The following is a 13,634-nucleotide window of genomic DNA, read 5'->3' on the forward strand; positions in this document are numbered from 1 at the left end:
CATAGGACAAATGAAGGGACCACTCCGTATTTTAACCCTCCCTAAATACTTTCTTCTCCCCCCCCAAGTGACATAAAATTCCCCCTTACTGATAAAACCCATTTTAAAGCATCATTTTGGAGCCCAAATTTTAGATACATTTCTTCTCCCCAGGCTTCTTTAATTTTTTCTATATATTCCAAAGGATTCTGACTTAACCTTGTCTTCTTGCCAAACCTGGATCTCTTGATCTTGTAGCACTTCCACAGCTTTTGCAATCAATCCTGTTTCCACCCCAGGTCCGATGCCATCTTTCCACCAGCCTGATAGGCCACAACTGTCTAGTATACTCTTAATATGCACAGGCCAAGAATTTTTTCTTTTATCCAATAACATTTCATTGAAAGCATTTTTTGTTAACCGATAAGCTGGCATAGCAATAATTTTTTCCCAGTAACCTATCATGTGTACCAACCGTTTATTTCTTAAGCTAAAAAGACTCAGGTCACCCTTTATAACAATGCTATTAAACTTTTTATCTAACCCTATCAATCTTTTGAAATAATGAAGCTGTGTCCTCTCCATTTCCATCCCCCTTTCGTGTGTTCATATCTCTGTCCCATAATGTATAGCAGGTTCTATTCTACTTGCAAAAATACGCTTTTGTAGCTTGATATCCTTTGCCCCTATATCCTTAATACAACTCTTTAAGAATAAGCGAGTTAAACTTTTACCTTTACTTGACATTAGAGCTATGTTTCTTGTCCACTTACCATTTGAAACAAGCCTACAGCCTGGGTAACCAAATATATTACCCCTATATCTTCTTATACTAAGCTATCTTTTAGTCTTTTCCTTTTTCAGGCTTGAGTCCTTGCTACCTTCGTAGAGTTTTCTAGTACTAATATTCCTAAATAGTTGATTTAAGCTCGTGAGCTGTAACATAACTTCTTGGCAGAAGATCACAAGTTGATTGATTATTCTTTACTTTTTCTTTTTTTTTGTATGGATTCATACTAATACTTTTTCTCTTTTCCTTTTAGCAAAGGTTTGCTGCTATATTAATGCTTTTTTTGCTTTGTGCCAATGGTTGCTGCTCAAGAGCTAAAGATGGGCAGATGCAAGTTTAATAGCGCATGGCTGAAAAAAAAAGAGGATAATACTAAGCGCTTGGTCGGTGATTGGTGTGCAGGCAGTGTTAAGGGTGACGAAGAAGCTTTCTGCAAAATGTGTAACAAGAGCTTTATGTGCATTTGAGGATGGGACTCTATAATTCAACACTCAGAGGGTGAAAAGCATGTTTCGAATCTTAGAGCGAAACTGGACCGGCTCCAGCTTGTCTTGCAGACAACTAGCTCGTTAAACCCCGAAATAAATTTGATTTCTAGAAAGGACCAGGTCCTAAAGGCAGAGCTTATTTGGGCCATGACTAATGTCATCAGTGATATGAGCGCTGCTTCCTGCAATAGCATTGCGGACATTTTAAATGCTATGTTCGCTGGTGAAGTGTCGGCGGAATTATGACTTGGAGAGACCAAGGTATCATATCTCATAACAGAGGCTCTGTCGACCCATTTTCGCAAGGGCTTTCTACGTGACATTGTATCTTCTTACTTGGTTTTGCTTTACGATGAGACTACAAATGCCAAAGGTGCAAAGGAGCTGAATATCATGATTAGACACTGGTCGGAGACCGAAGAAAGAGTCTTTGTACGCCACCTACAGTTCTTTTTCATAGGACACGCAAAAGCCGAAGATTTACACCAGCACCTATTGCAAGCTCTAAAGGATGCTAATGTTGATCTCCGTCAAGTCTTGATGCTGGGAAGTGACGGACCTAATGTCAACAAGAAAGTTTGGAGGTTATTTTATTCCGAAGTTAGAACTGTACGCAGCGATCGAGGCCTAGCTGACATTGGGACATGCAATATACACATAGTCCACAACGCTTTTTTGAAAGGTTTGGACCATCACGGATCTAAATTTTCCCACTTGATGAGCAATTGAATACTCTCGATGAGTATTCCTGAAATTCATCCCTAAAAAAAGACCAGAATTGATGAAGTCTAGCGGATACCGAGAGATACGACAACCAAATCATTAGTCCTCTTTGTCTTATCTTTTGGAAAGCTATTTGCTCAGTTCACAGAGTTGTTTCAAAGTGAAGAACCACTTATCCACATTCTGTATGACGAAATGCGCCGATTAGTAATGATGACCGCCAGCCGGTTTGTCAAGCTAAGTGCTTTGACTGATATTCAGAAGGAAAAAAAAAAATTCTGAAATTTCCCATTCAAGCGGAGATGTTCTTCCATCCGATAAAGTAGCATGCGGTGATGATGTGGAAGAATGCCTGTCGAAGGTACAAAAAGTTGATGATCTGAACTTCAGGAGTAGTGCCAGAACTGCTTGCTGCCATATTGAAGATAAATCACTTGGTCAAAGTGCCCTTCAGCATTTCCGATGCCTGCGGCTGGATGATTCGAATCCTGAGACAAGAACAAGCGAATTTGTGAAAATCCTTGAAATTATGCCTTTCCGTGTGAATACTGAAGCTGCCAGTGACGAATGGAACTTGCTCCAGCTGGAACCGAGTTTGCCTAAGAACTTGACTTCATCGAGGATTGATGTTTTATGGGACGCGGTTTTTAATCTGAAAAACCAACAAGAAGAGACAAAATATCACCTTTTTTCAAAGATAGTAAAAGCAGCTCTCTGCATGTTGCATAGGAACGCTGACGTTGAACGTGATTTTTCAATGTCAGGACGGATCATGACCGAGGAAAAATCATAGATGAAAGTGAAAATGCTCAATGCGAGACTGATAGTCTCTGACGTTCTAAAGAAGTTTGAAAACAGGCCCGAGTTAGTCCCTGTTACCTGAGAGCTGTTCAATTTGGAGTGAACTGCGTGCCTTAATTCGGCGGAACGAAAGTCGTCCTTAATTTCGTCATTACTTTTCCAAAAGGAACAAGTAGAGTGGAGTATTTTGTACTGGTGTATATTGTACTGCTGTATTTTGTGCTTTTATACAAATTAAAAGCATTTAACTGAACTCATGAACGACAAAAAAAAAAAAAAAAAGAATATGTGCACCAGTGATGAAAACACCAACTGCCACTTTTTGTGTCCACGGACAGTTTTTGAGGTGCACATATCGTAAATTTAGGTTCATAATTGGTTCATAAAAAGCGCAATCAAAAGTTCCTAAAGTTCATATTTTTGTGGTCAAAAGATCATATTTTTCACAAAAAAAATCTAGCGGGAGGCCTGCACCTGTCTCTATTCCGTACTATATCATTATAGCCTTTAATGAGACAGATTTAGATTCTATATTTTAAAAAAAAAACATAACAAATAGTGTAATACATGGGAGATGTGGAAAGTTTGCGACAAAGGGCGGGGGGTTACCCAACGCCTTACGTGCTACACCGCTTAAGGAGACAGATTTGAATTTACACTATAAAAAACAGAAAAATCATGGAATACATTGAAGATGCTTAAGTTCACCACTAAGGGAGACACACAAAAACCTTACACATTTCAGCATTTATAAAGGCAGATTCGGACACCAGAAAATACGTCAGATTATTCATTCTACATGAAATTTTTCATTTACGAGGCATAATCCTCATTGCGTATGATCTTGATTTTTAGGGATGGGGAGTTAATTTTTATTGGCAGGCCGATTTATTGTACCACTAATTGGGCTTTTATCTTTTTTTTCTTTTTTAATACTATGCCAAGGCTAATTTGCCTCTTATTTCCCAAATCAAATCCCTGCTTCCCTTTCTTTCCTCTTCATGGATGTAAAAGTAAATAAATCCCCACTGAAAGATATAAAAAAAGAAATAAAATATTTAATAGTAAATTCTTCTGTCGTTTTAACATAAAAGAGGAGAATCCGTTATATCTGTATTTCTCTTCTTTTTTCCTTTTTTTTGACAGCTTGACTTAGTTCATTTAAATCATAGTTTATATAATTATCCAGTATGATCTTTCCCTATCTCACCCATTATAAAAACCCAGACCGAGGTGCGAGTGCTCCAGAGAACGTTTTTGCAGATATAAACATAAGCGGCATTAGATCTTTTCACTTGTAGACAAAGAATAATCACCTACGAAACAATTACTGACAAAACCACTTGGCCGGCATACCAATAAGTGGACAATAAGTGCAGAAATAAGTGGGAGAAGCTTTTTGTTCGCACCGAGAATGAAGAGCCAGAAATCATCTGCGGTAAACTTACTGGATAATTATATAAACTGTGATTTAAATACTGAAGCTTCTGAGTGGATATGTGGATATTGTCTTAAATTAAACTTTCTGAAATTCATTTTCCTTTTGTGAAATGTGCCACCTCCAACTAAATATTTTAGTGACGAAGACTACTAAATTTTTTATCTTCGTATACACACTGGAATCTGGGGAAACCTGTGCTGAAACGGGCACACTGGAAATCCGCACTGGACTGTAATATGAATTGTATGGAGGGGGTAAGCGAGTACGCTAAATTGCTATTGTTGAAACGGTAATTCATATAGCGCAGACCAAATCTACCACTTTGGTGAGGGGTTGTCACGGTAGACCTTCTGTGACCACTGTTTTCCTTGCGTCGGCTTTGATGTAAAAATAATTCTTTTTTTTTAAGGCTGGTTGTCCTCCTGTTAAGAAGCAGATCATTCCAACAATTAGGCCAATTTCAAGCTTAGAAAATAGGAAAGTTGTCAGAGTTACTGAGAGTCAATTAAGAGCGCTAAATGGTAAGTTGCCAGTACTTTTTCTCAGGGGCGTCGATTGCCGGGGCATTGGCCCCCTAAAATGATAATTCCGAACACGCAAAACTCAATTAAGTTGAAGGGTACTCATCAGAAGTTTTTTCTTAGGAGAGGGATGTGGATGAAATGGGTCTTTCAGGCATGAGCCCCCACCTAGAGGTTTTAGGGGTATGTCCCGGCACAAATTACTCATAGGTTATTAGCATAAGCGATTTGTATAAGTTAAAAAAAATAGGTACAATCTTAGTGAAAATTGCATCATCAATTTTTCGATACTCAAGAACCCACTTACAGAACTTTCTAGTCCATGACTGCCAAAATGTGATATTTCGTTGTTGTTGTTTTTGTCATGGGTCCATGTGATACTGTTTTTACATACTATTGCCGGGTAGCGTTCTAATGATCTTAAATGTGGTTCCAGCTTGCAAGCTTGTAGAACACAAAACTGACCTTGACAGTATTTACGCTAAAATTGGATAAGGAACAGCTTTGAAAATCACCGGAGTAAATCCAACAGAACAATGATTAAAAGAATGGTTTCACTATTGACATTGCAAGGAAAATTTCACTACGCTTCTCCCAAAATCTAATTATGGGTCAAAAATCCTTCTGTCACACAATTATAAGAAGGGAAAAATAACTTTTTAGGGGCACATTTAACAGTTATATTTTAATTATATTCATTGCAATATTAATTACTCAACGACCCGAATTTTTGCTGGTCTTATCTATATTATGCTCCCGATTAACGGCATATGATTATCTGGTTATTTCTATCTTGTTTACAGTCTATTAAGGGACGCACGCCGGGGGGGAGGGGGCTCAGCGTATATTTACATGTTTCTAGTTACGTAATTTCTTTATTTATTTAATTTATTCGTTTAAAAAAATATAGCGAAATTTATCTCCAGATCTTTGTCACTATACCCCCATTTAAATTTTGATATTAAAACGCTGTCTTAAGGTCTTAGCCTTGCTCTTAAATTAACGGCAAAAACAAACAAACTACACAGCAGGTTTTGGCATGAATAAACCACTGGAACTATGGTATATAATCATTTCTGCCTGTTAATCAGATAATTGCTGAAATTTTATGTAATTGATAACTGCACGCTGTCTTAGGATCTTAGCTTCGCCCTTGAAATACCGGCAGGGGGCAAAGGCCTTGTTGTAAAAGTGCAAAAGTTATATAACGCTATCACGCTGTCTCCTATCCTGTATGTTATTTCTTTCTAGAAGATTTTCACTAAAGCTGAAACATCAGAAAGCCTTTCCACCTTCCGTTTCACCATCTGCTCCACATACCACGATGAATACGTAATTCAAGATTGATTAACGAATAGAGCATACCGGCCCAAAGATCACAGTTTCAAAAATGTGTGAAAAACATAAAAAGACAAAAATAGGTCACTTGTTGTTTTTAGTTTCTATTTGATTTGTTGAATTTTTTTCTTGATTTTGCTGGAGTTTGTTTTCTTTCTTTTTTTTTCATATATACTCGGTTCTTTTTATGTTTTATAGACAGGTTCTCAATTAAATGATAAGTAAGATAGTAGCAAGTAACCACAATTTTTCTCTGTAACAATTGCAATTCCACCTTAGCAGTTAAGTCACAACCTCTCTGTTAATTCTTTCCCGTCCCCACGAAAATTCCTCCTTGGAAAGTTCCTCCCGCGTAAGATCCCCCTTCCCCCAGGAAATTCCACTCCGCTGAAAATTACCCTCAAAGAATATCTTGTGGAGAATTCCGCATGAAAAATTCTTTTTAGCCTACTTTCATTTGAAAAAGAATTGTTTTTTTTTTCATTTGAAAAAGACTTTCTTTTTTTTTCTAATCGTTCTTCAAACCATGCCGAAAATCCTCCCTCTGTAGAAGTTTCTTCCTGTAAATTCTCCCTCTCATTGTCCCAATAGAAAGTTTCTTTTGTGGAAAATTCTCTCGTCCCAATGGAAAGTTTCTACCGCGGAAAATTCCCCAATGGAGAACTTCTGCCACGGAAAAATTCCCCCAAAATTTCAACCTCTTTAAAATTTTACCCGGGCAATCTCTCCTGAATATTTCCACATATAAAATTGAATTGGCAAAAAGAAAGTAATTCAAATAAAAGGAATAAAGTATAAGAATTCTGGTAAAATCCCCCTTTGAAAGTTTCTCTTTGAAAGTTCATCCCCGGAAACCCTCCCCACGAAAACCTTTCCCCGAAAATGTCTGTTTTCCCGATAATAATTGTCTGTTTTCTCTATTCATCTTTCTTACTCTTCCCCCTAGTAAATAGGAAACAAATGCTACGAACAACCTCTAATGGTTTATCCGCGCCAGGGTATATCATATAGCTTGGTTTTGCAGGTAATTTAAGGCCTAGACTATGACCCTAAGACAACATTCAGTTCAAAGAGTATAGTTAGCAAAAAAACTTAACGCCATCTAGCGTTTGGCGAGACTTGAAATTTTTTCAAGCTTTACAATCGTTTTTCTGTCAGGAACCGAGATCAGACACTGATTACTACACTAATTTTACCTACTACACAAATTAAATTAATTATTATTATCATTACACTGAAAAAAATGGCAAGGGTCGTCAAACGCTAGATGACTTTGACTGTTTTGTCGACATTACTGCAAGTTCCCGCTATTGTAAGTTACCCATACTCTTTTATTCAGTTATCAGTTAAATGAAATTTCAGCAATTATCTGATTAACAGATAGAAATGGCTATGTACAAATTTTTGGAATTGGAAATCTAATCGGAATTGAGGCATCGAGGTGAGATTATAATAGGTTTTAGAAAATATCGTCTTATTAGTATTGTAATACTGAGGATATACCTCTAAGAACTATTCTATACTATATTAGTGTACTATACTATGCTACTAAAAATATTGGAATAGCATCTGTAATATAATTATGTTTCTAATGAGTTTGATGTTTTCGGGTTTCGTATTTTCGTTTATACTAATTTAATTTTTGTTGCCTGGTACAAACATTCCCTCCACACATCTTTTTTTTGTAACCCACAAGTGACCACAACAAGACACTGTGACCACTGCGGAGTAATAGGAAATATGAAAGAAAAAAATCATTAGGAAATATCACTACGAAACAATAATCGTCCGAAGCAATATATACTTATACTATACACAATAAAAGAATATAATAAATAAAAGGAATAGGGATAATAAAGGAATCGGTTATAATAAAAGAGTAATAATGAAATTATTTTTCATTAGTTCAAAAGAATAATTAAAGTTTAATTAATTATTTTATAAATTTACTGAATTAATAAAACATTAATTTAATTAGAATATTTTTCTAAGTGAAAAGAATAGGTTATAATAAAAGATTGTCTAGAGTGGTTGTAATAGGGGTTTTCAATCAATCATTAAAGAAAAAATAATTTATTTGAAATAGAACAACTTCAACAAAATAGAAACCAGGGTAATTAGATCATCATCCGACGGAAGGCTTCTGGTGTCTGGTAAAGGAACAGAGAATGGAACAATTACAGCTGCTTAGCCTCTGTGGATATTACAAACTGTGAAAAAGAACGCGAAAAAACAAGAAAGCAAAAATTCTACATAAAGAAGAAAGAAAGAAGTAGAAAAAGAAAATAATCAAAGCCTAAAGAAAGTAGCTGCAACCTAGAAAAGAACGAACAACGGCCCATAGTAACCGAAAATTAATAACAGGGCTGTAAAGAAAACTGGCTAGTGCAAAAAAATCTTTTTTCTTTAGGTATTGTAACGATTATTTCGATTATTCTTAATAGAAAATATTATTTTAAAATCAAATTTACAGGAATTTTGAAAATGAGTCTGAAACCCCTTCAAAATGGCATCGGATCGAATCAGAAACTACATCATTGAAATCACCGTTGCTGAAAACCCTATACTGGAAACTTCCAGCCCCCTCCACCTTGAACAACAAGGGAAATCACTTTTGCATTGATAGCTCTGATGTCTTTTTTGTATATCCTCTCCAAGCGGGGCACTTGCACAACATAGAATGCTGTTAAAGGGCTCGTTTGAAATTAAATTGCCTGTTGAATATCTAGTGCCTTTTGTAATTATCAAAACATAATATTTAAAATATAATGCAATTTTTGACAAAAAAAACTTCATTTTTATATACAAGATGATATAACACATGTATTTTTTGACAAGAGATGATATAACAGACGTATCTTCTGATTTTTTTTTTTTTAGCCTTAAGAGAGTAACACTTACTAGCAGATACAGTAAGTGTGTTTCAGAAATTGGAACTTCAGCAGTTATATTGCACTTCTGTTAAACCCATCCACTAATATTGTAGTTAGTGTTCTAGTTCACTTTTTCACTATAATTTCAAGGTATATTTTGACGGTTTTTTTTTTTTTTTTTTTTTTTTTTTTTTTTTTTTTTTGTCTGTTGGACAGTTACCAGTTACCACTGAAAAATTTCACTTAGGTTTGAGTTTCTAAAAAGGGTCACATGACACGTTGAGCTGCGTTATTTAAGACAGATGAATACCGCCCCCTCTTGGTGGCATATTCCCCTCCAGAGTAAAAAAAAAGGCCCATGCCGTTTGATTAACTCATGTTGATTTTAAGTCATTTGACATGCACCTAGGATTTGTCTCGGGGGAATGGTGAAAATAAGTCTTTAGCCCTTTCTTTCTCTGGGGTAACCAGTTCATTACTACTGATAAATGGTCATTGCAGCGTTAAGCCGCCTGAGGCTGTCGAATCTCCTTCATGTCGCCTTCTTGAGAGGTGCTATCATGAACGTACCTAAATATTATTTAATTCTTGGAAAGAGGGTAAGAAAGAAGGAAATTTCCGGTGGGAAAATAAAAGTGTGAACATAGCTCTTGGATGCAGAGTACCCAGACTGTTCAAACTACTCAATTGGAGGAGGGGGTTAAAAATGTTTTTGTAACAGTTACAATACAGCAAATTGGTATTTTGTATTATTTACTCGTGTGTGTTCAACTTTTTAAGGGGGACAAGTGAAGTTAACACAGGACCCCCCCCCCTCTTGGCTCGATCGTGTACGTTCTACAACCGGTAAAGATGTTTATGCTAATTGTAATTCTCATAAGCCTTTTAGAACCGGACGGAAATATCGCAATGCATTAAAAAATTGCCATTAATTTTGTAGAACCCTTAGCATTGACATAGAACGTCAGTTAAGCTGGTGTTCGGAGTTGCTGAAAATCCCATACTGGAAACTTCCAGCCCCCTCCACCTTGAACAACAAGGGAAATAACTTTTTTGCATTGATAGCTCTGATGTCTTTTTTTATATCCTCTCCAAGCGGGGCACTTGCACAACATAGAAAGCTGTTTAAGGGCTCTTTTGAAATTAAATTGCCTGTTGAATATCTAGTGCCTTTTGTAATTATCAAAACATAATATTTTATATATAATACAATTTTTGACAAAAAAAACTTCATTTTTATATACAAGAAGATATAACACATGGATTTTTTGACAAGAGATGATATAACAGACGTTTCTGGGTTTTTTTTTTTTTTTTTTTTTTTTTTTTTTTGCCTTAAGAGAGTAACACTTACTAGCAGATACAGTAAGTGTGTTTCAGAAATTGGAACTTCAGCAGTTATATTGCACTTCTGTTAAACCCATCCACTAATATTGTAGCTAGTGTTCTAGTTCACTTTTTCACTATAATTTCAAGGTATATTTTGGCGCTTTTTTTTTTTTTTTTTTTTTTTTTTTTTTTTTTTTTTTTTTTTTTGTGTCTATTGGACAGTTACCAGTTACCACTGAAAAATTTCACTTAGGTTTGAGTTTCTAAAAAAGGTCACGTGACACGTTGAGCTGCGTTATTTAAGACAGATGAATATCGCCCCCTCTTGGTGGCATATTCCCCTCCTGAGTAAAAAAAAGGCCCATGCCGTTTGTTTAACTCATGTTGATTTTAAGTCATTTGACATGCACCTAGGATTTGTCTTGGGGGAATGGTGCAAATAAGTCTTTAGCGCTTTCTTTCTCTGGGGTAACCAGTTCAATATTACTGATAAATGGTCATTGCAGCGTTAAGCCGCCTGAGGCTGTCGAATCTCCTTCATGTCGCCTTCTTGAGAGGTGCTATCATGAACGTACCTAAATATTATTTAATTCTTGGAAAGAGGGTAAGAAAGAAGGAAATTTCCGGTGGGAAAATAAAAGTGTGAACATAGCTCTTGGATGCAGAGTACCCAGACTGTTCAAACTACTCAATTGGAGGAGGGGGTTAAAAATGTTTTTGTAACAGTTACAATACAACAAATTGGTATTTTGTATTATTTACTCGTGTGTGTTCAACTTTTTTAGGGGGACAGGTGAAGTTAACACAGGACCCCCTCGCTCCTCTTGGCTCGGTCGTGTACGTTCTACAACCGGTAAAGATGTTTATGCTAATTGTAATTCTCATAAGCCTTTTAGAACCGGACGGAAATATCGCAATGCATTAAAAAATTGCCATTAATTTTGTAGAACCCTTAGCATTGACATGGAACATATGGTTAGGACATTTAATTAGTTATGTGGTGTATCCATGAACGTATTTTTAAAATACTTTTAATCCCCTAGGAATTATTTTCAGGTCAAAATAAAGGGAAAGTGTCGATGATCCACAGAGTTCCTCGGACAGGCTACGGCAGAATTGGCAGTTCAATCGACACATCCACCACTGCTCCTGGAGGACCAATTATATCTAAACCAAATACGGATCATTTAGTCAAAAAGTCAAATGTAGTTCACTACCAGAGGTTAAAAACTGGAACTGTAGTAAATGGTGCAAAACCAGAAATTAGGGTGATTCAAATGGCTCAAGGCTCCCAAGGGAATAAGCGATTTCAAATTATACCATCGAAGAAAAGTTCAGATTTGACTTCAAGCTTAAGTTGATTCTTTTTATCTTTTTTGTCTTGTTTTTTTTTTCTTTTTTTTTACTTCCCCAGAAATAAATTTACTTTTGATCTGTTGAGGAAAAAAATTTTTATGAATGTTAAGATAAAAAGAAATATTTCATTGTTAAAAAAAGTGGTACCATAGAGGGCCAGAAATATGAGTTTTTTATAATACTGTAACAAAAAGTGAGAAAATTTGTGACAAATACTTGTATTCAAGCCAATTATTTTATTTACAAAATGAACGTCAAAAACAAAAGTCTAGTTTATACATTTTAACAGATTTGAATAGACATGCTTTCTAAAAGCCGATTGGATCGTCTGTGTGAAATTTTAAACCAGTTGAAGGATCGAAAAGCGTTTGAGTCATACGATTTGTTATATATGATGGTTCTGGTTCTCTGTGCGGGCCCTAGTAGTTAGGTTTTCAGGTAAGTTCCTTCTACAAAACATGCCCGTTAAAAATCGCTCAGTTCTATTCAAAATAAGAACAGAAAAAGAGAAATGTTTATGTGTAAACTTAAAACCCCATGTACTAATTGCCCATGGAGTTTTTTGCATCTGGATCCTGTGCTGTATACCCTTTAGTGTATTGTACGCCAAATCAGATACAATAATTCTAAAAGTGTTATATTACATAAACAATACAACTTATAGACTATAAGACTATAATCTATAGACTATACTTATAAGTCTATACTACTTAGTATTATTATAGACTATAATACAACTTATAGACAAGGGGTTCGCTGGTGTCGCTGGTTATTTAGTTTGGAACGGGAGTCAGCGGCGTGACTCTACAAGCTCAGCCAAAGTCGACCCAGCTCTAAATGGGTACCTGGAGAAATCAGGGGGGAAAACACGGGAAGCGTCGGATGATTTGACCCAACCACGCATTGTACTCCTGACTTAAGGCAGTGAATAACGAGATCAGTACCTGCGCTATGCAGACCATTAGTCACTAGACGAAAATTTTTATACTAAGTTTAAGTCATAAAACATTACAACACTAATATAATATACTAATAACATAATAAACTGTAATAATAGTATAATATGTAATAATATAATAACAGTATATATATAATGTACCAATAATATTATATAACATGCTAATAATAACATACAACATTAATAATACAACAACCAAGGCCGTATCCAGGAGTTTCGTTCGGAGGGGGGGTACAAAAAACTTTATCAAAACGAATCAAAAATTGTTTATATGCATTTGTGTTACTTTTTTTTTGGAGGGGGGGAGGGTCAAACCTGATACCTCCCCCCCCTCTCTGGATACGGCCGTGGTAACCACTTAAAGTTTGATTATATAAAGGTTTAGGGGAGCAGAAAAACTTACAAATGTGTTTTGAGTTCCTACAAAGAAACCTCTTTTATTAGACATCCAAGATAGAGTGAAAAGTATTGTGGTAAGGAAATTTAGTAAGATATGATAAGATTATTTTGGTAAAATATTTGTGAACTCTTTCTGTGAGTGACAAAAAAGGATATAATCTCATTTTTGATCAAATAAGAAATTTCTTTTTCTCATTTGCAAATATCTTACGAACAGAATAAGATCGAGGAACATGGCAAATTGATGAATTTCAGGAAATGAGCTGCAAATTCCATTATTTAAAAAAACGCAATATAACGCCCTTTGTATTGCAGTATCCGGAATAATCCTTTCTTAAGTCGTAGTCCCCTTTTTTCTATTCATTTTGTATTCAATTTTCAGTTTCCATATGTTCAACAGTGACATTTATCGTAGCAAATGAAAATATTCAGATGTAATTCTAATATTTTGAAATTTTATGAAATCTTTCTCACCCCTCCTGAGGAAAATATATGGAATTGTGGTTAAAAAATGAGCATGTTGACATTTTACTCTTTCCAAAAATCTCCTAATACAGTACATATAGTATGTAACTAGAAATCTGGCATTTAAATTTGATAAACTGGCACTAAAAATATTCGTATAATTTAAACGATAA

The 13,634-nt window shown here is 35.6% G+C and overlaps 1 protein-coding gene across 2 annotated transcripts in view; it reads left to right on the forward strand.

The window, feature by feature from the left end:
• LOC148948414 (uncharacterized) overlaps positions 1-11,891 on the forward strand; it is an 82,434-nt gene extending 70,543 nt beyond the window's left edge. Inside the window, exons 6-7 of one of the 2 annotated variants that reach the window (XM_089093921.1) lie at positions 4,632-4,743; positions 11,340-11,891. In XM_089093921.1, the coding sequence (XP_088950047.1) occupies positions 4,632-4,743; positions 11,340-11,644 (417 nt within the window). In that variant the 3' untranslated portion in view covers positions 11,645-11,891. The remainder of the gene's footprint in view (positions 1-4,631; positions 4,744-11,339) is intronic. The other variant, XM_089093920.1, reaches the window with a different exon arrangement.
• Positions 11,892-13,634: the final 1,743 nt, after the last annotated feature.

Source organism: Artemia sp. Qi Xiang Cuo, chromosome 9 (genome assembly GCF_049724085.1).
Source record: "Artemia sp. Qi Xiang Cuo chromosome 9, ASM4972408v1, whole genome shotgun sequence".
Classification (NCBI taxonomy): domain Eukaryota; kingdom Metazoa; phylum Arthropoda; class Branchiopoda; order Anostraca; family Artemiidae; genus Artemia; species Artemia sp. Qi Xiang Cuo.